A 26,657-nucleotide genomic window follows, 5' to 3' on the forward strand; every position below is an offset into this window, starting at 1 on the left:
ATGTGTCCATCCTTACATCACTAGCATACTGTTTTGATTACTGTAGCTCTGCAGTTAATTTTGAGATCCAGTAGTGTGAGCCTTCCAACTTAGATATTTTTCAAGAGTGTTTGGCCATTTGGGGTCCCTAGACATCCCACTGAATTTTAGGGCATATTTTTCTATTTCTGAAAACATATTTTTAAGATTTTGAAATGGATTACACTGAATCTGTAGATCACTTTGGGTAGTGCTGACTTCTTTCTTCCAGTCCATGAACATGGAATGGCTTTCCATTTATTGTTGTTACTTTCTTTCTGTGGTGTTCTGTAGTTTTCAGTATATGTCTTCCTCCTTAATTAACTGCCAAGTATTTTGTTATTTTTAATGCTATTGTAAATGGAATTATCTTAAATTTCTTTGTTCATTGTTACTGTTTACAAAGGGCAACTGATTTTGTGTGTTGGTTTTGTATCCTTAAACTTTGTTGAATTTGATTAGTTCTAAGTGTTTTCTGCATATAAGATCATGCACTTTGTGAACAGAGATAATTTCATTCCTTCCTTGCCAAGTTCAAAGTCTTTTTTAACTAGTTCCTCTGCCTAAAAATTCCAATGCCATGTTGAATAGAAGTAGCAAAAAGCTGGCATCCTTGAGAAAAAGCTTTCTTTCAGTCTTTCTCCATTGAGTATGATGTTACCTGTGAGATTTTTATATGTGGACTTTATTGTGTTGAGGTAGTTTCCTTCTATTCCTAGAGTGTTGAGTGTTTTTATCAAAAAAAGCCTGTCAAATTTTGTTAAATTCTTTTTCTGCATCAGTTGATGTTATCATATGGGTTTTCCTCCCTTTATCCTGTCAATATAGTGTATTATATTAATTCATTTTCAGTTGTTGAACTATCCTTGAATTGCAGGAATAAATACACTTGTTCAGTTTATAGACCTTTTAATGTGATGTCTCAGTTGCTAATATTGTTTAGGATTTTTTCATCAATATTCATCAGGGATATTAATCTGTAGGGGTTTTTTTCCCCTTCTGTTGTAGTCTGGCCTTGGTGTCAGGGTAGTTAGTACTCGCCTTATATAATGAGTTAGGAAGTTTCTCTTGAATTTTTTGGAAATCTTTGAGGACTGGTGTTATTTCTTGTTTAAATGGTGGGGTAGAATTCACCAGTGAAGCCATCAGTTGCAGAGTTTTCCTTTGTTGGGAGGTTTTTGATTACTGATTTAATCTCCTAGTTATAGGTCTATGTAGATTTTATTTGTTCATTATTCAGTCTTGGTAAGGTTTTACATTTCTAGGAATATATCAATTTCATCTAGGTTATCCAGTTTATAGGGGTACAGCTGTTCATAGTGCTCTCATCCCTCTATTTCTGTAGAATCTTTACTAATACTCCTACGTTTATGTCTGCGTTTAGTAAGTTGAATCCTTAATTTCTCCTTCATTTTTGAAGGAATCTTGCCAAATATATTTTTGGTGAACAGGTTTCTTTTCCTTTTAGCAATCTGAATATATCAAACCCCACTGCCTTTTAACCCCCAAGATTTCTTATTTATTTATTTAAGAGAGAGAGAACAAGCAAGGTGAGGGGCAGAGGGAGAAGCAGACTCCTTGTTGAGCAGGGAGCCCAATGCAGGGCTCCCTCTGGGACTCTGGGATCATGACTTGAGCTGAAGGCAGACACTTAACTCATGGAGGCACCCAGGCACCCAGAAGCCCCCAAGGGTTCTGATGAGAAATCTGATAACCTTATTGAGGATTCCTTTTCATTCTTGTTGCTTTCAGCGTTCTATCTTTGGCTTTAGATAGATTGATTTTAATGTGTCTTGGTGGGTCTCTTTTGACTTTCCCGTATTTGGAGTTCAATGAGCTTTGACTGTTCAAATCTGCTGTTGAAATTCACCCTCTAGTGAAAGTTTTTATTGTGCCTTTCTGCTCCAGAATTTCTTTGGTTCCTTTTATAACTTCTCTTTGTGTTCCCGTTTTAGTCATTTTCGTGATTTCCTTTAGTTCTTTGATAATACTTAAGTGTCTGTTTAGTAAGCTGAAAGTGGTGCTTCCTTGGGGCCAGTTTCTATTCCTCTAAATAGATCTAGTTTCTCTTTTTCTTTGTATGCCTTGCAATTTCCTTTTTGAAAATTGGGCATTTCACTATTATAGTATAGTAATTCTGACAGAAATTTCCTTGAATGCCAGAGTTCTGTCTTTGCAGAGTAGCTGGGTGCTAGAGCATTCTTGCAATGCTTAGCTAGGCTTGCTCTGATCCTAGGGATCAGACTGAGGTGAAAACCAAATGTCTTAGATCTTTCCTGAGCATGTGTTTTGCCTGGGTGTGCATATGGCATTCTAAATCTCCTCCTCCCCCGCCCCATTTTATAAAGATTTTATTTATGAGAGAGAGAGAGAGAGGAAGCACAAGCGGGGGGGGGGGGGCAGGCAGAGGGAGAGGCAGGCTCCCCACTGAGCAAGGACCCTGGGATCATGACCTGAGCTGAAGGCAGATGCTTAACTGACTGAGCCACCCAGGTGTCCCTCATCCTTCCTTCTTGCGGTGCTGCTTCTCAATGTCCAGTTTTCAAAAACTCTCACCCCAGCTTCTTCTTTGCTGGGGCTTATGTGACCTATTCTGTCTCCACCCTTAATCTCTCACCCCAGGTGTCTGAATTGGTAGTCACCTTGCAGGTTTTACAAGTAATGCCCGCCATTTTTCCTGCCTGAATTCCAAGTTAATAGCAAAACAAAGATGAACACTTTGAGTGAGTCCTTCTGGTATCCTCCAGACAGATGAGGCATACAAGATGATTTGCAAATTAAGTCTACCTCCTCTGGATTGAGGGTAGGAACTGGGAACCAGGCTTCTGCCACTTTTTAATAAGACTGCCACTGCACTGGGGCAAAGGTGAGAAAAACATCTTCAAACATTCATACCATTTTGAAGATGGGTTTTTCTTTAGTGGGCAGAGTCTTGGTTGCTGTAAACCTTTTACTGTTTTCCAGAGCTCTGACAATGTAGGTTCATATATTTGCTGCTTTTTTGGTTTTGTTGGGGAACAAGAGCTCAGAGTGTCCAGTCTACCATTTCGCTGGTGTCACTCAGGTCACTGATGTTTCACTCCTATCTGTAATTCTAGTATCATGACAAGACCTTGAATAGAGTATGTTTTATTTTTTTTTATTTTTTATTTTTTTAAAGATTTTTATTTATTTGACAGAGAGAGACACAGCGAGAGAGGGGAACACAAGCAGGGGGAGCGGGAGAGGGAGAAGCAGGCTTCTCGCTAAGCAGGGAGCCCAATGTGGGGCTCGATCCCAGGACTCTGGGATCATGACCTGAGCTGAAGGCAGACGCTTAACGACTGAGCCACCCAGGCGCCCCTAGAGTATGTTTTAGATAAATATATGGTGAATTCTGGTTAATCAGACTTGGAAGTATTTTGTAAATGTTAAGAAAATGGTCTAAAAGTTCTCACTCTGATCATTCTGTTTAAAATTAAATTAAAAGGAGTATATTTTCTCCCAATTCCTTATCAGTCTTGCCTTTTTTGCTGGTTGTGAGGACAGTTTATATACACTTTCTGAGATGAAAATGCTGCATACCCTCTTAGTACCAAAACATTAAATGAAGTTTATTGGCTTCTGCTAATGTTTTCTACTTTATAGCACCATATATTCTTGTACCTGTCTCAGTTGCTGTGTAGGGCAGAAATGAAATATATAAAATGAAAATAACATGTTTTGCAAATATTTTGCTATTCTCTACATAGGTGCAATATATATATATTTGTACTTTCCTTTTCTTTTTCTTTCATTTTGTTATTATGTTCATTTAGGCAACATATAGTACATAGTTTTTGATGTAGTGTTCAGTGATTCATTAGTTGTGTATAACACCCAGTGCTCATCACAACACGTTCCCTCCTTAATAATCATCACCTGGTTACCCTGGTTACCCCATCCCCCCACCCCCTCCCTTCTGTAACCCTAATTTTGTTTCCCAGTTTCCAGAGTCTCTCATACTTTGTCTCCCTCTCTGATCTTCCCATTCAGTTTTCCCTCCCTTTCCCTATGGTCCTCTGTGCTGTTCCTTTTGTTCCACATATGAGTGAAACCATATGATAATTGTCTTTCTCTGCTTGACTTATTTCACTTAGCATAATACCTTCCAGTTCCATCCATGTTGATGCAAATGGTGGGTATTCATCCTTTCTGATGGCTGAGTAATATTCCATTGTCTATATGAATCACTTCTTCTTTATCCATTCATCTATTGAAGGACATCCTGGCTCCTTCCACAGTTTGGCTATCATGGGCAAAGCTGCTATGAACATTGGGGTGCATGTGCCCTTCTTCCAAGTGTTTGAATTTCTTCCAAATTGTTTCTTGTGATTGAGTTCCAATTTCAAAGCATTATGGTCTGAGAATATGCAAGGAATAATCTCAATCTTTTGGTATTGGTTGAGACCTTATTTGTTACCCAATATGTGATCTATTCTGGAGAAAGTTCCATGTGCACTCGAGAAGAAAGAGTGTTCTGTTGTTTTAGGATGGAATGTTCTGTATATATCTATGAGGTCCATCTGGTCCAGTGTGTCATTGAAAGCCTGTGTTTCCTTGTTGACCTTCTGCTTAGATGATATGTCCATTGCTGTGAGTGGAGTGTTGAAGTCTCCTACTATTAAGGTATTATTATCCATGTTTCTTTATTTTGGTTATTATTTGGTTTATATAATTGGCTGCTCCCATGTTGGGGGCATAGATATTTACAATTGCTAGATCTTGTTGGATAGATCCTTTAAGTATGATATAGTGTCCTTCTACATCTCTTACTACAGTTTTTGGTTTAAAATCTAATTTGTCTAGGGGTGCTGAGTGGCTCATTCGGTTAAGTAGCTGCCTTCGGCTCAGGTCATGATCCCAGGGTCCTGGGATCGAGCCCCGCACTGGGCTCCCTGCTCGGCGGGAAGCCTGCTTCTCCTTCTCCCGCTCCCCCTGCTTGTGTTCCCTCTCTTGCTGTCTCTTCCTCTCTGTCAAATAAATAAATAAAAATCTTTAAAAAAATAAAATCTAATTTGTCTGATATGAGAATTGGTACTCCAGCTTACAGAATCCTCAGTATATATTGCAGGGTTGGTTTGGTGGTCACACATTCTTTCAGTTTCTGCCTGTCCTAGAAACTCTTTGTCTCTCTGTCCATTCTGAATGACAACCTTGCTGGATAAAGTATTCTTGGCTGCATATTCTTCTCACTCAGTACCTTAAATGTCTTGCCAGCCCTTTCTAGCCTGCCAGGTTTCTGTGGATAGGTCTGATGTTATTCTGAAGTTCCTCCTTCTATATGTAAGAAATCTCTTCCCCCTAGCTGTTCTCAGGATAGCTTCTTTGGCTTTGCAAGCTTCACTATTTTATGTCAGGGTGTTGATCTATTTTTATTGATTTTGGGAGGGGTCTTCTGTGCCTTTTAGACATGAATGCTTGTTTTCTTCCCCAAATTAGGGAAGTTCTCACCTATCATTTGCTCAAATATACCTTCTAGTCCTCTCTCCTCTATTCACCCCCTTGGGGATCCCAAAATTCTGACATTGCAATGTTTCATGGCATCATTAATCTGTCCAAGCCTTTTTCCATGACCTACTAGCTTCCTATACCTGTTTTCCTCAATTTCCTTCCTTTCTATCAGCCTGTTTTCTATGTCACTTATTCTCTCTTCTGCCTCACTTACCCTAGCTATTAGAGCATCCAATTTAGACTGCATCTCATTTATAGCATTTTTAAGTTTGGCCTGATTAGATCTCATTTCTGCCCTTAGAGATTCTATAGTCACTAATGCTTTTTACAAGGCTAGGTATTGACTTTATGATTGCTATCCTGAATTCTATCTCTGATATCTTGCTTATATCCATATCCATTAGTTCTGTGGCAGAGGACATTGTGTCTGGTTCTTTTCTTTGTTGAGAGTTCCTCCATCATTCTGTCGAGGGATGGTTGAGCAAATGAACAGAGTCCAAAATATCAACCATGACCCAAGCAAAATGCACCCTAGAACAATTCCAAAGTGGTCAGAAGCTACCAGATGTGCAAACAAAGCCAAGATGATCCAAAACAGTAAAAAAAAAAAGGGGGGGGGGATTATAATTTCTCAGGATGGACAAGGCAGAGTGATCTGCCTGTTCCTGATTGATTTTTGGTCTGTTTTGGAAGACACTGTATCCCCAAATTGCAAAGAAACCAGAACTTACATATATATCAAGATAAAATTGAATAGAGTGCAAAACGGACTAGTATGGAGCATAAATTTATAAAATGGCATAAATCTATAAAATCTATAGTTAAAAAGTAACTTAAAGACATAAGTTGGGAAATAATCTATTTGAAATGGGAATAGGGTAAAAAAAAAAAAATGTAAAATTTTAGCCTGAAGTATAAACGAGTCATGAGGGAACTCTTGGAGCTCAATGTATTATTTTCCCCTGGCGCTGGAGTTTTACAGTCCTGTGGGAAATAAGCTTGTCATTCATCAGTTTTCCCAATTTGTCTTCTGGGGTAGGGGCCTTCTATTCAGCTTTTCAGGCATCTTTGCCTGAGTGGAGTTGCCATACCCCTTGTCCCGGGGATGGGCTTAATGTGAGCTGGTCGTCTGTGTGGCTTCTGTTCCCTTCAGCTTTCCACTTCTCTTCAGAGGGTCAGAGCAAATATGGCCGTGCGGGAATCCCTGGCCCAGAGCCACAAGGTCGTGGTTCCTTTTCCTCAATAAATCCTCCAGGTCAAACCATCTCCACTTCTCTGTGTACCAAACTCCACAGCTTTGCCCTATCTGTACCCGCTGCAACTCTCCCAGGGGAGTTCCAGGGACCTTTGGGCATCTCTGTGCTTTGTGCCTTTCCAGTTGCAAGCGGTCGTGGGCTCACGCGTGCACCCTCTTCTGCAGCTCCCAGGTCGCGGCAGGGTGCCGCTCTAGTGTCCTTTCGAGTGCCACACTGCCCTGAGAGCTGTTGCCCTGTTGTGGGCGCAAGCCATTTCCTATCTCCTCTGGAATGTTAAAGAGCCTGTACCTTCTAGTCCTTTTCAAGGTCCTCAGAGAGCGGCCCTCCTACCAGCCCAGGTCTTGGTTTATGGTGACCGGAGCTGAGAGTCCCTTCCTGGCTTGCTGACCATAACCAGTCTCCCTGCTCCACTGCTTGGGCACTCTATCAGTTCAGGCTCCCCCATTTTTTCTGAGCCTCCTGGAATCCTGAGACAATGATCCCCCTAGAATTCTGCTCTATTCATCCCAGGGATGTCTCTCACTGGAGCAGATTTCTAAGGTTCCAATTTTATGCTCCATTGTTATATCACTCTCCCTCCGTTTATCTCCTGGTATTTCCCCCCCGAAGATTCAAGGTTCCACACCTCCTGCCTTGCAAAAAGTAGTCATTTTTGTGCTTGAAGAGATCCACATAAATCTCACATCTCAGATTGAATTTGTGTGTTCATAATGGTTTGGTAGATATCCAGCTAAATTCAAGGGACCAGATGAAACAAGGTCCCCTACTCTGCTGCCATCCTGAGGATCCCCCTCCCCCATCACATAGGACCATTAAAATAACTTTCTGGTGACACATTCTTCACATTATGTAGATATTTTGTTCTCTTAACAAGGATGTTATTACTAATGCTTACTATGTTTTGTTATTTTAGGATTTTCATTAAGCAGCCTCCTACCCAGTTTCTACAAGTGAAAATCAAGTCAGTCATCTAAAAATCTCACAATTTCCAAACAAGAGGATTTAGAGTCTTCTGTTTCCATTAAAACTGAATTTATGGAGGTGATAATTTGGGTTAGATTGTGTGGGAACAAAATGACAAAGACAGTTTCATTTTTTTCTCAAAAAATTCTGTAGAATGCATAGAAAATTTTCAGATTTGTTAAAGTTTTACATTCTTTGCATGTTCAATGTGTTAAACTTGCAATATAAATCATTGGCAAAGCTTTTGCTATCTGGCCTCTTTTACAAATTTGAGAAATTGCTGTCTGCTCATGATCCATTTTTAGGCAAATTTGGGAGAACTGTAAGTGGTGAAGTGGCCTACTGAATGCCCTTCTTTAGATAGGTCACAGTAGATTATTATGTCATTATGTAGTGTGTCTATTTCTAAGTTTTAATCCCAAGGTCTGCCTTCCCTCCTTTTACTTAGATGGCTTGTGAGGAGTTTAGTTCTACTTGCATAAAGGGAATGGAAATGTAATTTCTTGAGGTAGACTTTTACAGAGCAAATTACAGCAGAATTGTGCTGTGAAAGCATAAAAAGGAAGTATTTTAAATGTCTTGCTTAAACCATCCTGTCTGATCATCACTTGAGAGAAGGCAGTTCAGTGTATGGAGACACTTTAAGAATATAATCTTTCCTTCTCTTGTGCTCTTTTCTCACACATGATCTGTTCTCCAGTTTCATAAATGAGTATATAAAAGTTGCCATTTCTAGGAATTTAGTATGTTTTTAGCTGAAAAAATTATCCTTTAATTCTTGCTTTTGTTTAACACAGGTCTTCAAAATTGTAATTATTTCATCTTAACTTTAAATTCCTGTTCCTTTCCATGCAACATCAAGACTTCAAGAGGCAGGGTAGATGGCTTTTGTTTTCATCAATACTACAGTTGTTTCTATTGAGTCAGTTTCTCCCCTTTCTGTTCTGCACCAAGATCACAACCTTGTGGTCAAATGAATTTACATAACAAGCCCCCAAAGCTCAGATATACAAAGGGACCCTATAACCTCAAATATCGTATTGAAACGATCCTACAGCAGACTCGCCTTTGGGAAGTAGTAAAACGTTTTGTAGGAGTACTGATTTGAAAAATAAAATAATCCATTCAATCATCATGCTCATTTTGTTCAGATTTTTTAGTTTTTCAGATCCTTTTTCCTCTAGTATTCAAACAACACTTGTTAATATCAGAGACAAGGAAAATTTACAAAGTATTTTCCTTATGTGCTATGTAGGCATATCCAAAGACTTGAATTTTGAGTATCGAGTACCCATTTGGTAATAGGTAACCAATGTCAAATAACAGAAAAGTTTAACAACTAAAGGCTAGATATTAATATTCACAGATAAAAAACTCTAAAACTCTTCTTTGGACTTTCTTCAGGAAGTTAAGATTTAGGATAACCACACAATAAACATGTGGTTTAAGTATTTTTATCATATACATATACAGTAAGAGAAAACCTTTTAATGTAAAAACTGAGAAAGTGATTAAAAATAGAAAAGCAGAGAGGTTAATACCTTTGATTTCACTTACCTTGCAGGTTTTCTGCTGTTCTGTTAGAACCACTGACCATTACAAACGTACCATACATTAGACATATACTGTCTTAGGTAGAATAAGCTAATATAAACATCTATTATAATGAAGAACAGTGGCTGAGGCAAGATTGATGTTAATTTCTATCTTGTAAGACAGTATGGAGATAGGCAATCCAAGCCACGTATGTTAGCACTTCAACAAAATTGTACAGCAACCCAGGACCCTTCTTTCTGTGTGATTCTCTTCTCCAGTAATGTTGCCTCTTCTGGAGAGTTCAAGATGTCTCACTACCAGATCCACTTCCAAGCAACAAGCTCAAGAAAGGGCAAAAAAATAGTATACACCCCTTACATTTCACTGGCCACAACAGTCAATGGCAAGGGACACTGGGAAATGTAGTCTTTGTTATTGCAGGCATGTGCCTAGCTGAAAATCAAAGGTTCTATCACTATGTGAGGAAAGGTCACTAGGGAAAATTGGTGTTCTCTGAACATATCTCATATAGATATTAGCATAGTTAGAAATACAAGCTTAAAAATCATTCTACTGGGAACATGGCAGGATTTACTAGCTGACAACTACTATTCTGAGTTTTCATTTCTAAAGTATTGTTTACTTCCGTCATTCAGTCACCAAAAGCAATGACATACAAAACACTGAGTTTCCAAGGTATGTTTTATTGGTATAAAACCAAAATAAGGTGATGCAATGGTCTGGCCTGTTGGTTGGCTATATAGAACTAGGTGAAGAAAAGGATTTTTCTCTTACAATTTCTTCATTGAGGGAAAAGGAAAATTTTTTCCTTATAAAGTAGTAAAATACCGATTAGTCTTGGCAACTTATTTGACTAAGCAACTTTTGGGTACTAGAACAAAAATAGTTAATTTTTATCAAATAAGTAAAAAGTCTAATTAAATTTTGTTACAGCTTCTGAAAAAAATTGGCAAAACTGTAAAGCAGAGAAAGATTTCTCAAGCTATCCATGTATTTTTTTCTCCATTAAGGGAAAAAAAAATGTCTTCATGATTTTGCTAAAAGATCTAACAATGCAGAGGTAGTCATGGAATGTCTTAAATCTCCATCCTATTGATAAATCCTCTTTCAATCTTCCTATGCAGAAGACTATTTATAAAGTCACATTACACAGCAGCTATACAACCTGGTACAATAAAGCCATAATCAGGGTTGTGCCTCATGATGGAAAAGCTCTCAATTCTGTTTGTGTTTTGTTATGTACGAAGTTGTCCTTCATGTAACTTATTAAAAACTACCCCTAATATAATCTTTAGTCAAAGCTACAAAACTGATACATATAAAGTTACTATTTTTTTTTTTTTAAATACACATATCCCAGTTTCCATTTTCTAGGAAAGGTGGAGCCCCAAAATTATTATATATTGTGAAAGCCACTTTACAGGAGGCTTTATTTAGGCGACCCAAGATGAATCAGTGCCATTATTGTTGTATAGCTGTGAAACAGATCATCATCCTTTACCTCATTACATTTCTTCAATATAAAGTTCCCAGTGACTATGCGATCGCATCCAATTTCTCCATTTCCAAAGAAGCCAAATAAAGGAACACTAGGAAAAAACTTTCTGAATGCATCAGCTTCAACGTTCCCCTTGGCTCTATAATACTGAAAGCCCCGGCCAACACATGCAAACATGAAGCCAATGGTATGCCGTTCTGGAATGTTGGCAGCTTTAAGGCGCTGCATTGCAGCCTCAACAGTCTTCTCGTCATTGACATCTTCGTTGAGTAGCACGGTGGCACTCTGGATTCGGTGTCCACTAAATGACAGTCCAACTACACCAGTGGCATCAATATCCAGAGGGTGTCTGTAATTTAGAAGAGTGTGGTATGTGATACATCATAAAACAAAATATAAACTTTAAAGTGTAAAAGAAAACTCCTGATTCACTGGTTAGGAGCTGCTGCCTTTAAGAGCCTACACCCAGTCTGAGGCTCACCTTCCCAGATAAAAGCAGTGTAATAGGGATTAAAAATTAAATTATGAATACATTTAACAGAACACAGGGAAGCAGATCTATGGAAGAAGTAAGCAACTATTTTTTTAGTCACAAATTCGAGGGGCAAATGCATCTCCACAAAGATTTCTGAAAACCATCCTGGGTTTTTAGAAAGATATAAAGTATCCTTAAACCCTTCTCACTTTCTTAAAGGAATCTTAAAAATTTTATTCATATGCACAATGATATCTGTTAAATAAAGTTTTCTGGTATTATTTACGTGTTTGGTATCTTTCTCCCCCTTATCTCGTCTGTCACATTCTAAAAAAGATATATTAGATATTTAATCATGGACGATAATTTTATTAAGAACCTGTTAACTCCAGAAGTTTTAGCTTTAAATGTTGTTTGGTCCATAAAGAAACAAGATTCCATTGCTGTGTCTTATTTATTACTTTCAGCCTAGAATTCAGCTTAACCTAAAGGTAAAAACATGTTTTGTTTATATTGCCTGTTTTTCTTAAGGAAATATTTTATCCTTACTAAAGAAAACATAAAGTGTCAAAGTTATAAAGCATAATACAGTGAACACCTACAGGGGAAAAACAAATACCTTATTATTTCTATCATGTTTACGAAAATGTGAGTTGATGAAATGGGCAAGATTCACTGGGCTAACAAGAAACTTAACTCAAAAAACTTAAGTGACTAAGATAATAAGGCTAGCTTAGTAGCAAAACCTGTTTCTGAGGAGAATCCACCTTCTGAAGTCCACTGCTCCTTTAACTTTATTACATTTACTCTTTGGCCTACCATTGCAACGTGTATGTCAACATCTTGCCTCAAAGAATGACTTACCTTTTTTTTTTGGCAAGGTGGTATCTGGACACACTCCATTAAAATGGAGCTTTGATTTACTCAATGGCTTCTCTTACCCACTGACACAGTGGGAAGACCACATTAAAATTAATGTGTCGTGTAAAGGGTAATAATTCTTGAGGGATATTTCCCACAATAGGTATAAAAAGATGATATACAGACACCTGACCACACTAACAGGCTCGCATATCAGACGCTGTATGTCTGGTCTTGAGTGCGATTGACATTTCAAAGGTAAATGAGGTATTAAATCATCACTGCCCTATTGTATACAATTTAGAGGTAAAAGCAAAGACAGAAAATCAGGCAAGAGGAGAAATAATCCACAGGTAATTACTGAGAATTAGGTGTATTTATGTATGAAGTCCAATGTCTGACATCCTACTGCTTAGAATTCAGTGCACTTGCTTTCCTCGCTTCTTCCTCACTGGTAGTCCAGGGACCTCGATTTAGCTACAGGTGACCCTTGAACAACATGCGTCCATTTACATGTGGATTTTTCTTGATAAGTACAGTACTGTAAATGTATTTCCTTATGATTTTTATAATAACATTATGTTTTCTTAGCTTTCCTTCTTGTAAGAATACATATATGTGTTAATTGTTCATGTTATCGGTACGGTTTCTGGTCAACAGTAGGCTATTAGTAGTTAAGTTGTTGGGGAGTCACAAGTTATACATGGATTTTCAACTGCGCAGGCATTGTTCAAGGGTCATCTGTATTTGCTTTCCCTGATCCCTGATCAGCTGAAGCCGATCAACCAGTGGAGACTTCCAGAAGGGAAATTTTAACTGGGATGATTTGCATTGCTTTTAAAGACACTGATCTCTAACATCTGTTGCCATTTCACCACTCTAGTATCCAAGCACTAAACACAAATATAGTGAGAAATGAATACTAGTGTTTGCAGGAAGTATCTGGGGATAAGAAGTTTTCATTTTCCTACTTTTGGATATTCATGTCCATTTAATCAGCTCAGACTCAAAAAATACTACAAACTCTCATTCAAAATGGAAAGGGAGTAATGGCTCCGAAGGTAACTGAAGCAAGTATTATTCATCTTCGAAAGCAAAAGCCTTAGTCACAAAATCAAAAAGCAGCTTTCAAAAAGATCTACTATAACATTTCCCAAAATGTGTGCCAAGTCATACCAACAGGCATCCAAGATGCTCCACAGATTTGAGAACTGTCATTCCCTCTCTAGAGGATTTCTATAGCACTGGGCATATCAGAGGCTCTAAGAAGTTTTACCATGAAGATTCACTGTTTAAGCATGTGTTTCCTTTAGAGGAGAAAACAGAACTACAGAGGAAGTGATCACTGCAGTTGTATAGGGTACAGAGCTGTCAGGGGAGATACCAATAGACAATGTTGAAAATCAATTTTGAGTATGAATCCAATTAAGAATAAGTTATTAGAAGACAACATAAAAATTTCATTCTTTAACTGTAAGCAGAATTATGTGGAGTATTATAAAATGGAATGAACCGTTAGCTTAGCAATTCTGTAAACGGGTATTTTAAAAACCCAAGGTAAGAAAAACCTGAGAACATTTCTGGTCATGTATAGGTGAAATCAGAAGCACACGAGACATACTTGTCAGAGGTCAGTGATGCCAGGTTGTCTACCTGGCCTCCAGCCAAGATGACGTTCATATCACTGAAAGTACTGACGACTCGCTGCAGATAATTACTGGCTCCCACCTTACAGCAATTATAGCCAAATACCAGGACCACACGAAGCTCAGGGTTATCTAAAAGGCCTGCAGAGAAAAGAAGAGCAACAATTAAAGATAGCCTTCAAAGAGGTATATCAAATTTTATTACTATCTTATTTTCTACATTTTTGCAAAATGAAATGTTTCTAATGACTTGCAGTTATGTGCAGTTTACTGCTGAAGCTATCCTGTTTCCTTTTTAATTTTTTTTTTACAAACGTTAACACTGTTCAAAATGTTTGCTGCAATTAATTTTCCCCATTAAAAAAATGAAACAGCTATTTGAAAATAATACAACCCACACTCAACACAAATTAGGAAGCAGCTATGGGACTGAGGAGCACCTGTGGTGGAGCTTGATGTAATCGCTATACAGGCCACCACCTGGAATGAAAGGGAATGCTGGTTTACACAGAACAGAGTTAGCAGTAGTGATAATGTAAAGATCTGGAGAAAACAGACAGAAAAGGTGCCAACCACCTGTAGTATGTTTAATGGTGGTCCCCCCAAAAATGTATCATCAATGTGGAACCCATTTGGGAAAAGGGTCTTTGCAGATGTGATTAAGGATCTTGAGATGAGATCATCTGTTATTATCCAGGCAGGCTCCATAAATACTATGATAAATGTCCTTAGAAGAGATATACAAGAGACACAGACATAACAGGAGGCAATGTGACCACAGAAGCAGAAACTGGAGTGATGCAACCATAAGGACTATCAATAATCACCAGAAGGTGGAAGAGATAAAGAAGAGATTCACCCTAGAGTCTCCAAAGGGGGTGCCGCCCTTTCAACACCTTGATTTCAGACTCTCGTACTGTGACAGGATACATTTCTGTTGCTTTAAGTCCCTAAGTTTGTGGTCATTTGTTACAGCAGCCTCAGGAAACTGATACATCATGAAAATACATATAGGCCCAATGCACCTTTTCCAAGAAAGGGGGTGGGAGTGAAGATGGATTTCAAACTCTTTCCAAAGCAAGAAAATGTTCAATTCTGTAGCATATGGACAAAAGGAGCTTCCATTAGGGGACGATATAGCCCAAAAGGAGACCTGCTATACTCCTGCACTCCCTCACAAACTCCCCAGCTTTCACCTGAGCCTCTGGGCACTTTAAGACTATCAATTTGAAATTTTCTGGCATTATCAAACTCGTAATTGGAAAGGAAAAAAAAAATCCAACACCTAACCCACACTCCTGTTTCCACTGAGTCAGCCACATGACTTCCATCTTGACAGACCTAAGGTGAAGGTCATCAGAAATCAGGCTCATGGGGCACCTCGGTGGCTCAGTCGTTAAGCGTCTGCCTTTGGCTCAGGTCCCGATTTTGGGGTCCTGGGATCGAGCCCTGCATCGGGCTCCCTGCTCAGCAGAAAGCCTGCTTCTCCCTCTCCCACTCCCCCTGCTTGTGTTCTTGCTCTGCCTCTCTCTGTCAAATAAATAAGTAAAATCTTAAAAAAAAAAAAAGAAATCAGGCTCATTAAGGAAATTGAGGTGTGGGGCAGGGGAATGACTAATTACTAACACCAAATAATGGCTTATCAAGGGACACTTCCACTGGTCCACTTTCAATTCTCTACACAATAAATCACTGATCTGGAGAATGAAAAGGATATTACTATACAAATCCAATACTTTCATGATACCATATACCCTAAACCATTACTAAAAGGTCTTTTTTCCCCACAAAGACCAGAGCAGCACATTTGGAGAGAATGTTTTTTCTTTTCTAAAATGAATTTTCAGGGTTGGAAGAGGGCTGTGGGATCAATTGTCTAGTCTTACTTTACAAGGGCTCCTAATCCCAGAAAAGTGACCAGCCCAGGAGAGTAACATGGTAGGCTCTAGATTAAAACCCACACCTCCTCTAGAGTTTTAGGTTTCAGAAACCTAAAGCTTCTAAATCTCTACCTTCCCTACTGTTTTCTAAGCTCTAGACCCTCTTTTATAATTGTCTACTAAACATTCTCATCTGAGTATTTTAAAGGCACTGCCCTCATTTATTTAACAAACACACAGCCAGTACTTTCCACATCTTCCTCCAGTGGTATTGCTCTACAACTGAGGGAGGGATGGTGGGCTGGGGACTGTATTCTGCCACCACTGTGGCCTGGGAGTAAGCCCCCGCCACCCTCTTAAGGTCTGAGTTTTCTAGCCCTCTGCTCCCATATCTAAATGAAGCTGACCACAAGGGCAAGAAAGCATAAAAGATCATTGACACCGCCTTCCTGTCACTTAAGTTTTTTATGGGTTGGGTAGCTTCTAAAACAAAGCAAGTACCATCAGTTAGGTTTTAGCAACATTTTTCTCTGCTTTGCATCTGATCACTGCAAGTGCCTCCCTCAAGATTCTCTATGAAATCTCCATATAATTTAAAAACTTAGTCCTTCGATAGAATCCCAGGAATTCAGCTGGATAGGGATCAAACCATTCCGAACACCTGCGAACTCAACAGGATATTGAAGAAAAGAATAGCAGCAACTCTCTGAACAGAAAAGCGACCACTTTCTGGAAGGTAGGACGTGCAGAGAAGTGAATCCGAGGCGATATTCGGGAGGATAGACAGCGGGGGAGGGGGCCTCCGTCCGCTGCTTCTGGCAAGTGATAGAGCCGCGGAACACAAAATCGCAACTTTTAGAAGTCGGCTCTGCTGAGGGACGTCACTCCAGTGGCTAAGCGGGGGTGGAACCCTCGTGGGACAGTGTGGTCTCAGGACCCTCGGGGTCACAGAAAGACCGGGGGTGCCTGAATGCGGCAGAGCTCCCAGGTATCGGAGCGGGGAAGCCGGCTGCAGAGACGGAGCCAAGGAGTGGGCTCTCAGCTCGGGGTTGCCATAAACCATGATCCACGGCACAGTCGGGCCACTGCTCCTCCAGCAGGGACCCAACAAGTGGCAGATCCGGGGAGACTCCCCTTCCTCCCCAGGGAGAAGTGGCGCGGGAGTGCACTGCAGGGATCTGCTGGGTTTGGAGACTCCACACGGGGTCGTGCGCCAGGGATAGAAACGCTGGGTCACAGGCTGGGTGAGCACAGAGTGCAGCCGGAGACCAGGGAGACAGGAGTGATTAACTGCTTTTCTCTGGGGGCTCACTGAGGAGCGGGGCCCCCAGTTCTCGGCTCCTCTGGGGCGGAGTTAATTAAAAAAAATTTTTTTTTTAAAGAATTTTTCTTCTTTTTCAACCAACTTATCAGTTCCTTTTTAAAAATCTTTTTTAATTTTCATTTTTATAGTCATATTCTATCCCTTCATTGTATTTAACCTTATACACACACACACACACACACACACACACACACACACACACCCCTATATAAGCTTTTTGTTCTTTAAAATTTTGGGATGCAGTTTCTTCTAACAGACCAAAATAGACCCAAAATCTAGTGTATGGCTCTGTTCTATTCACCAGCCTGATCATATTCTTTTTTTTCCTTTTTTCTTTTCCCCCCCGTTGCGGGTCTCACCTGGTTTCTTTAGTGTATATTTCATTTCTCTGGGGTCGTTGTTACCCTTTGAGCATTTTGTTCTCTTGTTCATCTATTCTACCCTTGACAAAATGACAAGATGGAAAAATTCACCTCAAAAAATAGAACAAGATGCAATACCGACTGCCAGGGACCTAATCAATATGGACATTAGTAAGATGCAGGAACTAGAGTTCAGAATAACGATTATAAAGATAGTAGCTGGGCTTGAAAAAAGCACAGAAGACACTAGAGAATCCCTTTCTGGAGAAATAAAAGAACTAAAATCTAACCAAGTCAAAATCAAACAGGCTATTAATGAGATGCAATAAAAAATGGGAGGCTCTAACTGCTAGGATAAATGAGGCAGAAGAGAGAATTAGATATATAGAAAACCAAATGATGGAGAATCAAGAAGCTCAGAAAAAGATAAACAACTACTGGATCATGAGGGGAGAATTCAAGAGATAAATGATACCATGAAGCAAAACAATATTAGAATAATTGGGATCCCAGAAGAAGAAGAAAGAGAGAGAGGGGCCGAAGGTATATTGGAGCAAGTTACAGCAGAGAACGTCCCCAAATTGGGGAAGGAAACAGGCATCAAAATCCAGGAGGCACAGAGAACCCCTCTCAAAATTAGTAAAAATAGGTCAACACCCCGACATCTAATATAAAACTTACAAATCTCAGAGACAAAGAGAAAATCCTGAAAGCAGCTCGGGACAAGGTCTGTAACCTACAATGGTAGAAACATTAGATTGGCAGCACACCTATCCAGAGAGACCTGGCAGGCCAGAAAGGACTGGCATGATATATTCAGAGCACTAAACGAGCAAAATATGCAGCCAAGAATACTTTATCCAGCTAGGCTGTCACTGAAAATAGGAGAGATAGTGCTTCCAGGACAAACAGAAACTAAAAGATTGATCACCAAACCAGCCCCACAAGAAATACTGAAAGGGGTCCTTTAAGCAAAAGAGAGCCCAAAAGTAACACAGACCAGAAAGGAACACAGACAATATACAATAACAGTCACCTTACAGGCAATACAATGGCACTATCTTTCAATAGTAACCCTGAATGTAAATGGGCTAAATGCCCCAATCAAAAGACCCACTGTATCAGACTGGATAAAAAAGCAAGACCCATCGATATGCTGTCTGCAAGAGACTCATTTTAGACCTAAAGACACCCCCAGATTAAAAGTTGGAGGGTGGAAAACCATTTACCATGCTAATGGACATCAAAAGAAAGCTGGGGTGGCAATCCTTGTATCAGACAAATTAGATTTTAAACCAAAGACTGTAATAAGAGACGAGGAAGGACACTGTATCATACTTAAAGGGTCTATCCAACAAGATCTAGTAAGTGCAAATATTTATGTCCTTAACATGGGAGCAGCCAATTATATAAACCAATTAATAACAAAATCAAAGAAACATATTGAAGATCACTGAAGCAAAAGATCAACAAGAAAATAAGGGCTTTCACTGACACACTGGACCAGATGGACTTCACAGATACATACAGAACATTCCATCCTAAAACAACAGAACACTCATTCTTCTGGAGTGCACACGGAACTTTCTCCAGAATAGATCACATACTGGGTCACAACAGATACCAAAAGATAGAGATTATTCCCTGCATATTTTCAGAGTACAATACTTTGAAACTGGAACTCAATCACAAGAGGAAAGTTGGGAAGAACTCAAAATACATGGAGGCTAAAGAGCCTCCTACTAAAGAATGAATGGGTCAACCAGGAAATTAAAGAAGAATTAAAAAAATACATGGAAACCAATGAAAATGAAAACACAACTGTTCAAATTCTTTGGGATGCAGCAAAGGCAGTCCTAGGAGGAAAGTATATAACAATACAAGCCTTTCTCAAGAAACAAGAAAGGCCTCAAATACACAACCTAACCCTACACCTAAAGGAGCTGGAGAAAGAACAGCAAATAAAGCCTAAACCCAGCAGGAGAAGGGAAATAATAAAGATCAGAGCAGAAATCAATGAAATAGAAACCAAAAGAACAGTAGAACAGATCAACAAAACTAGGAGGTGGTTCATTGAAAGAATTAGTAAGATTGATAAACCCCTGGCCAGACTTATCAAAAAGAAAAGAGGACCCAAATAAATAAAATCATGAATGAAAGACGAGAGAGCACAACCAACACCAAAGAAATACAAGTTTAAGAACATATTATGAGCAACTATATGCCCACAAATTCGATAATCTAGAAGAAATGGATGCATTCCTGGACACTTATAAACTACCAAGAATGAACCAGGAAGAAACAGACAATCTGAACAGACCAATAACCAGCAAGGAAATTGAAGGAGTAATCAAAACTCTCCCAACAAACAAGAGCCCAGGGCCAGATAGCTTCCCAAGGGAATTCTACCAGTTAAAGAAGAATTAATACCTATTCTTCTGAAACTGTTCTAAAAAATAGAAATGGAAGGAAAGCTCCCAAACTCTTTTTATGAGGCCAGCATTACCTTGATCCCAAAACCAGACAAAGACCCCACCAAAAGGGAGAATTACAGACCAATATCTTGATGATCACTGATGCCAAAATTCTCAACAAAATACTAGCCAATAGGATCCAACAGTACATTAAGAGGATTATTCCCCAAGACCAAGTGGGATTTATTGCTGGGGCTGCAAGGGTGGTTCAACATCCACAAATCAATCAATGTGATACAATACATAAAAGAACAAGAACCATATGATACTCTCAATAGATCAGAAAAAGCATTTGACAAAGTACAGCATCCTTTCCTGATAAAAACTCTTCACAGTGTAGGGATAGAGGGTAGATACCTCAATATCTTAAAAGCCATCTACGAAAAACCCAGTGAATATCATTTTCAATAGGGAAGAACTGAGAGCTTTCCCCCTAAGGTCAGGAACACGGCAGGGATGTCCACTATCACCACTGCTGTTCAACATAGTACTAGAAGTCCTAGCCTCAGCAATTAGACAACAAAAAGAAATAAAAGGCATCCAAATCACAAAGAAGTCATCAAACTCTCACTCTGTGCAGATGATATGATATTTTATGTGGAAAACCCAAAAGACTCCACCCCAAAACTGCTAGAACTCATACAGGAATTCAGTCAAGTGGCAGGATAGAAAATCAACGCACAGAAGTCAGTGGCATTCCTATACACCCACAACAAGACAGAAGAAAGAGAAATGAAGGAGTCGATCCCATTTACAATTGCACCCAAAACCATAAGATACCTAGGAATAAATCTAACTAACCAAAGAGGCAAAGAATCTGTACCCAGAAAACTATAAAATACTCATGAAAGAAATTGAGGAAGACACAAAGAAATGGAAAAACATTCCATGCTCATGGATTGGAAGAACAAATACTGTGAAGATGTCAATGCTACCTAGAGCAATCTACACATTCAATGCAATCCCCATCAAAATACCATCAACTTTTTTCAAAGAAATGGAAGAAATAATCCCAAAATTGGCATGGAACCAGAAAAGACCTTGAATAGCCAGAGGAATGTTGAAAAAGAAAAGCAAAGCTGGTGGCATCACAATCCCTGACTTCCAGCTCTATTACAAAGCTGTCATCATCAAGACCGTATGGTACTGGCACAAAACAGGACCTAAAGATCAATGGAACAGAATGGAGACCCCAGAAATGGACCCTCAACTCTATGGTCAACTAATTTTCGACAAAGCAAAAAAGAATATCCAATGGAATAAAAACAATCTCTTCAACAAATGGTGTTGGTAAAATTGGACAGCCACATGCAGAAGAATGAAACTGGACCATTTCCTTACATCATACACAAAAGTAGACTCAAAATGGATGAAAGACCTCAAGGTGACACAGGAATCCATCAAAATCCTTGAGAACACAGGCAGCAACCTCTTTGACCTCAGCCGCAGCAACTTCTTCCTAGACACATCTTCAAAGGCAAGGGAAGCAAGGCAAAAATGAACTACTGTGACTTCAGCAAGACAAAAAGCTTTTGCACAAGGAAACAGTCAACAAAACCAAAAGACAACCGACAGAATGGGAGAAGATATTTGCAAATGAATCCTAGCTAACAATACAATGATTAAATCTTACATGCGGTACCTAAAATGTACAAATGAGTGGAAGATCTTTCCTGATGTCAATGTCTACAAATAAAACTGAAACCTAGAAAACCACTGGGCCCCAAGGGCACTCTTACAGGTTGAGCTTTGCCCAGGACAATGTCAGAAGGATATGTTTGTAAAAGAGAAAGAGAATCACAGGTGTGAGGCAGTGTCTGATGTACCTCAAGCATTCTCCAGGGAGGAAAAAAAGCCCTGGCTCTTAAGCTCAAGCTCATCGAAAAGCAATCAGCAGTCCTGAAGCTGCCTTCTCCAGTTCTTCTGTCTTAAAAGGACGGGGGGCGGGGGGGGGGGCAGTGGCGGTCAGAGGCTGCCAGGTACTGCTTTCATGCTTAGAGCCACTTTACTGAACAACTTGAAGCCTTCGGGAAAGAACTGCAGACCATCTTAAGGTGGGATTCCTCCCTTCATTACAATATGCTCTGCTGGGTAAGGAGTTCAAAGGTGCCCAGGGGGAGACAGAGGAGAAGTGAAGTGGCTGCAGCTGTAGACATTCCATCCTCCCTTCAACCCAAGCAGCTCTGCCCTGCTCGCTTTATTTTTATGTTGGTACCCAATGTAAGATTTTATTTAGATACGAACTGTTTCAAAGAAAAGTTAGGAAATTGCTGAACAACTTCCTCACTGAGGAGTCTCAGTAAAGTCTTCAACAAAAGCACAAGAGAGGACATCATGGTACTGCTAACTAGGATTCAACAGGGAGCTACTCAGAGGGAAGCTATCAGCAGGAGGGAGGAGGGAAGGGACAAAAGCAAGGAAGATTATGTGTTCTGTTCTGCAGAGCCAGCAGTTCTCACCAAGGAGACACCGGGCCAGGTGTTCACCTTCGGTGAGCCAGTTTGCGCTGGACCGAGGCTGAGGACCTATGCAAGAGCCCCTGAGTTGTCCTGAAGTTAACTTTAGCTCACTGTAATACTAAGACCTCCTATGGGCAGAGTTTTCTGCCATTTTTTGAACACAGGATTTATGCACAGCATGCTGACATGCTAGGCATGGGCAACTGAACCAAAATGCCTAAAAATAACAGAATATGTGTAAGTTCCTCAATGTATATCAAGCTCCCCGCCCCCACCCACTAATACACTGAATGAAATCTTCCTGTACAGACTCCACAGGGAGCCAGTGCTTTGGGAGCTACTTTTAACAAATAACAAAAAGTTCCTTGCTGTCAACACTTCTTTGGTTGTGTTTAACAGAATGCACCCCAACCAGTGAACCTCCTGAGCTCGGCTGCAGTGTTACATCACTCAGTCAACCCCGAACAAGCAATACAAACTGCTGAGCTTCCTTCCTCTCCTCTTTCTCCTCCCATTACTGAGCTGGTTTCTATTTGCTTCAATTACCATTAATTACCTGGTGATTCCCAAATTTATATCTTTAGTCCTGACTATTCTCTGAACTCCAGAACTATACATTCAACTGTCTAATCAGTGTCCCCATCTCAAATTCAACATGTCCAATCCAGTCTGTCTCCCTTCCCTCAGGAGATGCTACTGTGCAACTGTGCTGGCCAGAAACCTGGGTGACATGGCGGCCACTTCCCTCACTCTCAAAACCCAACATTTTAATCAGTCACCACATCCTGTTGATTCCACCTCAAAATTCTGTCCTGTATCCATCTATGTCTCTTCACCTCCACCTGCCATCACCTCTTGCCTTAACCACTACAACAGCCTCCTGTTTTTCCTGTATCTGCTCTCATATTCCTCCAAATTGATGGCCACACCGCAGCCAGAGGGGTATTATAAAAAGACCTATCTGATTCTGTCACTCTTTTGTTTAGAATCCTGGCTTCCCACTGCCCTTAAATATGTAAAATCCTTACTATGTTTTATGGGCATGATGTGGCCCCAGCTTGCCTCTACAGCTTCACCTCACATCACACTCCCCCACTCCTTGCTGTCCCCACTTCTCCAGACACACTAGGTTTCACAAAGGGGCATGTGAATCCATGGCATTTCAATCCTGAACGTGCATTACCAGGCCCTTTCTATTTCCTGTCCTTGATCTTAGGCTACCTTGCTCTATTTTTGTCAGCAACCTAGAAAGAAGGTAAAGACCACCTATAATACTCCTCCCTACTCCACATCTGAGGGACCCTTCCCCACTCTAGTTCACTTCTTAGGGCCCTGTCCAAATGTCACTTTCCCACCACCCCACACTAGATTTTGAGTTCCATGGTTATATGTTTTCTAGCACCTCTGTGCTTTTACTTGGTACACATTTCACATCTGTGGTACTTTATTCAAAATTGGTCTGTTCTGCTAGACTTGAAGCTCCAGAAGGCAGGAACTTAACAATGTATTTCTAGAGTCCCACACATACAGTGACTGGCATGTGCCATGCATGCAAACAGTTTCTAAATGAACAAACAATGGCTTTTTCTGAAGCTTTGGTGAGGTGTTTCTACCCTTCTCACGAATTAAGTGCTGGCCCATGCATGTATTTTTTTTCATCCCAGAGATTTTTTTTTTTTAAGATTTTATTTATTTATTTGAGACAGAGAGAGAACACGAGTGGGGGGAGAGGGGCAGAGGAAGAGGGAGAAGCAGACTCCCCACTGAGCAGGGAGCCCCACACAGGGTTCAATCTCAGGACCCCGGGATCATGACCTGAGCCGAAGGCAGATGCTTTACCAACTGAGCCACCCAGGCGCCCCCTGCCCGAGACTATTTTTAACAGACCTTAGAACATACAGACCTTAGAACAACCTTATGCCTTATTGTAAAAATGTGCCATTTTTGGTAAGTTCAAAAAGAATGAAATAAGCTGTGTGTATGATATTACATATACTATGATGCTGGGTCAGACTATGACATCCTCTACACACAAGGTCTAGAAGAACTAGAATTCTCAAAAGCAAGGTCCCTGTCTTCAGAGGTACTGCCAATTTCATGCGTTTTTTTAACTGAGCCACTTCATTGCTTACTGTGGGCCTTCACAGATCTTCTAATCACTGTGGCCAAGCACTGTAAGGCAGGGAAAGACAAACTATAGCTCACGCACCAAATCTACCCGCCCCCACATTTTTGTAAATAAAGTTTTACTGGAACCCAGCCGTTTGTTTATGTATTGTCTATAGCTGCCTTTGCACTCCAATGGCAGAGCTGAACAGATGCACTGAGACTGTAAGGCTGGCAAAACCTAATTTACTATCTGGCCCTTTACAGAAAAAGTCTGCTGACCCCTGTGGGATACTACCATGAAGAGGGTGCTTTCCGATGTTACAGAACACAGAAGAGTTGCCCCAAGTATTTGGTGTAGGAATGCAGGCCAGGACTCTATGGAGAAGGCACATCCCAGCATGGTTGTAGCCTCCAACCACTCACTCCCTGCCCACCTCAGATTCCTCCATCTTCTTGAGCACATAATAGACAATGATCCAAATTCAGAATACGGGAAATCTGGATGTCCACATATGTGAAGGATAGAGATTATCTGTGAAAGGATAGAGATTATCACCTCAATCTGAGCAAAGCTTCAATTTCAGAATACCATCAACAGGATGAAAATGATGCCTTGGAATAAACCAAAATTGTTGACATCAAACAGTTCCGGAAAGGATACCAATAAGAACACTTCACAGAGCAGAATAAACATGGGCCTGCTTTTCACTTGTTTTTGTGATTCCTATGCTTAGTGCTATAATGCAAACAAGGTTTCACAAATCCAGTAACTATTTTATCATAAAATGGATGGTTTATTTTGCTCAAGATTTTGGCTCTTTCTTGTAAAATGACAAAACTAGGCTTCTAGCTTCAAGCAGTGCTATGATCAGGACTTTCATCACGATTCCCAAGGTGCTGTGGGACAGAGGAGAGAGTATGTGCCCAGGAGGTACCATCCTCACTTCTGAACAAAAGAGATAGCACAGAGAAGGTCTGGCAATATGACCTTCAGCAAGAGCACTGAATTAAAGGCCAAACAAGCCTGTGTAATGGAGTCTGATTTTTCCCAATCCTGCTCCTCCTGCCTCAGTGTTCTTGATTTCCGTTCTCTGTACCATCAGCACCCCACTCTCTTAAGTACAAAACTCAAAGTTATCAGTGAGTCACCCAGTCTCCCTTCTCTTTCATATCTAATCATCTGCTAATTTTCTCCAATCAATTTCCTGCTCTTCATGCTCTGGTATTATTTCTTGCCTAGACCCTTGCAGGGGGCTCCTAACTAGTCTTTCTGCCTGCAGTATCTCCCCATTAGGGAGGGTCACATTTGCTACTAGGAGAACATTTCTGGTTAACAGTTGCCATTTACTGACAATACTCCCTAGCCTGGCCTCACTGTGCCCCATGTTTGTTTGCAAAAGTGAAATGTTTACTATTTCCCCTACATGCTCTCATTACCTGGCTCTGTGCCTAGGTTTCTGCTAATCATTTAGCCTATCCTATTACCACTCTTACCTTTCATGTTTCTCATCCTTCAAAGCCTTAAATGCTACTTGCTCCACGAAGCCTCCTCATTCTCCCTCCCGCTGGCAATCCTTACCGCAATCTATCCAGACCTCTCTTATAGAGGCACGCCTCATTTTCTCACTTGGATTATAATTACGTATGTATCTGTCACACCCTTCCTGGAACAGCACTGAGACAGTATCTGCATCCAATTAATTTTTCTAACCCTATGGGACCTTTCAATAAGCTGAATGAAATTAACATATATTTCTATATCATGAACCCAATGAACATACCCATCCTCTTGTCAGCATCAAACTGTATCTCTTCTTCCTTGTTCTAAATCTGCTGCTGGAATATTTTCCAAAATCTGTACTAAGCCGTCCTGGATACTCTTTGCAGACAGACTGCAAGGCTATATGCAAATGGCTCTCTCAAACCAACGACTCTGACCTCAACGCCCTCTTGAGTTTCAGACCCACAAATTTCTAACCACCAATCTAAGAGAGATCTGGTTTGCTGAGCACTGTTAACTCAAGCCAGCCTTCCAAAAAGTCTCATTATAACATGACAAAGTCTCTGGTTTGGCTACACAGTCACATTCGCTCCTAAATTCTTTCTGCCTTTGTAGTTAACATTAGGTCAGTTAAGGCACAATCTGAAGTTTTCCTTAGCGAATGTTTGGCATCCTTGATTTCAGGTTGCTTTATCAATACAGGTAACTCTGGTCCTCTCTTTATGTATCATGTAGTCTAAGAGCCTTTGCTCTCTACTCTTGCAAGAGTTTAGTTTCCTCGCCGACAACACCCTATGACAAT

At 40.3% G+C, this 26,657-nt stretch overlaps 1 protein-coding gene across 2 annotated transcripts in view; it reads right to left on the reverse strand.

Moving 5' to 3' along the window:
* Positions 1-9,869: 9,869 nt before the first annotated feature.
* FBXO22 (F-box protein 22) overlaps positions 9,870-26,657 on the reverse strand; it is a 28,766-nt gene continuing 11,978 nt past the window's right edge. For both annotated transcript variants that reach the window (XM_021693883.2, XM_021693882.2), the window contains exons 6-7: positions 13,722-13,887; positions 9,870-11,113 (exon numbers count right to left, since the gene is read on the reverse strand). In XM_021693883.2, the coding sequence (XP_021549558.1) occupies positions 10,696-11,113; positions 13,722-13,887 (584 nt within the window). In that variant the 3' untranslated portion in view covers positions 9,870-10,695. The remainder of the gene's footprint in view (positions 11,114-13,721; positions 13,888-26,657) is intronic.

The sequence above is a fragment of the Neomonachus schauinslandi genome, chromosome 9 (assembly GCF_002201575.2).
Source record: "Neomonachus schauinslandi chromosome 9, ASM220157v2, whole genome shotgun sequence".
Classification (NCBI taxonomy): domain Eukaryota; kingdom Metazoa; phylum Chordata; class Mammalia; order Carnivora; family Phocidae; genus Neomonachus; species Neomonachus schauinslandi.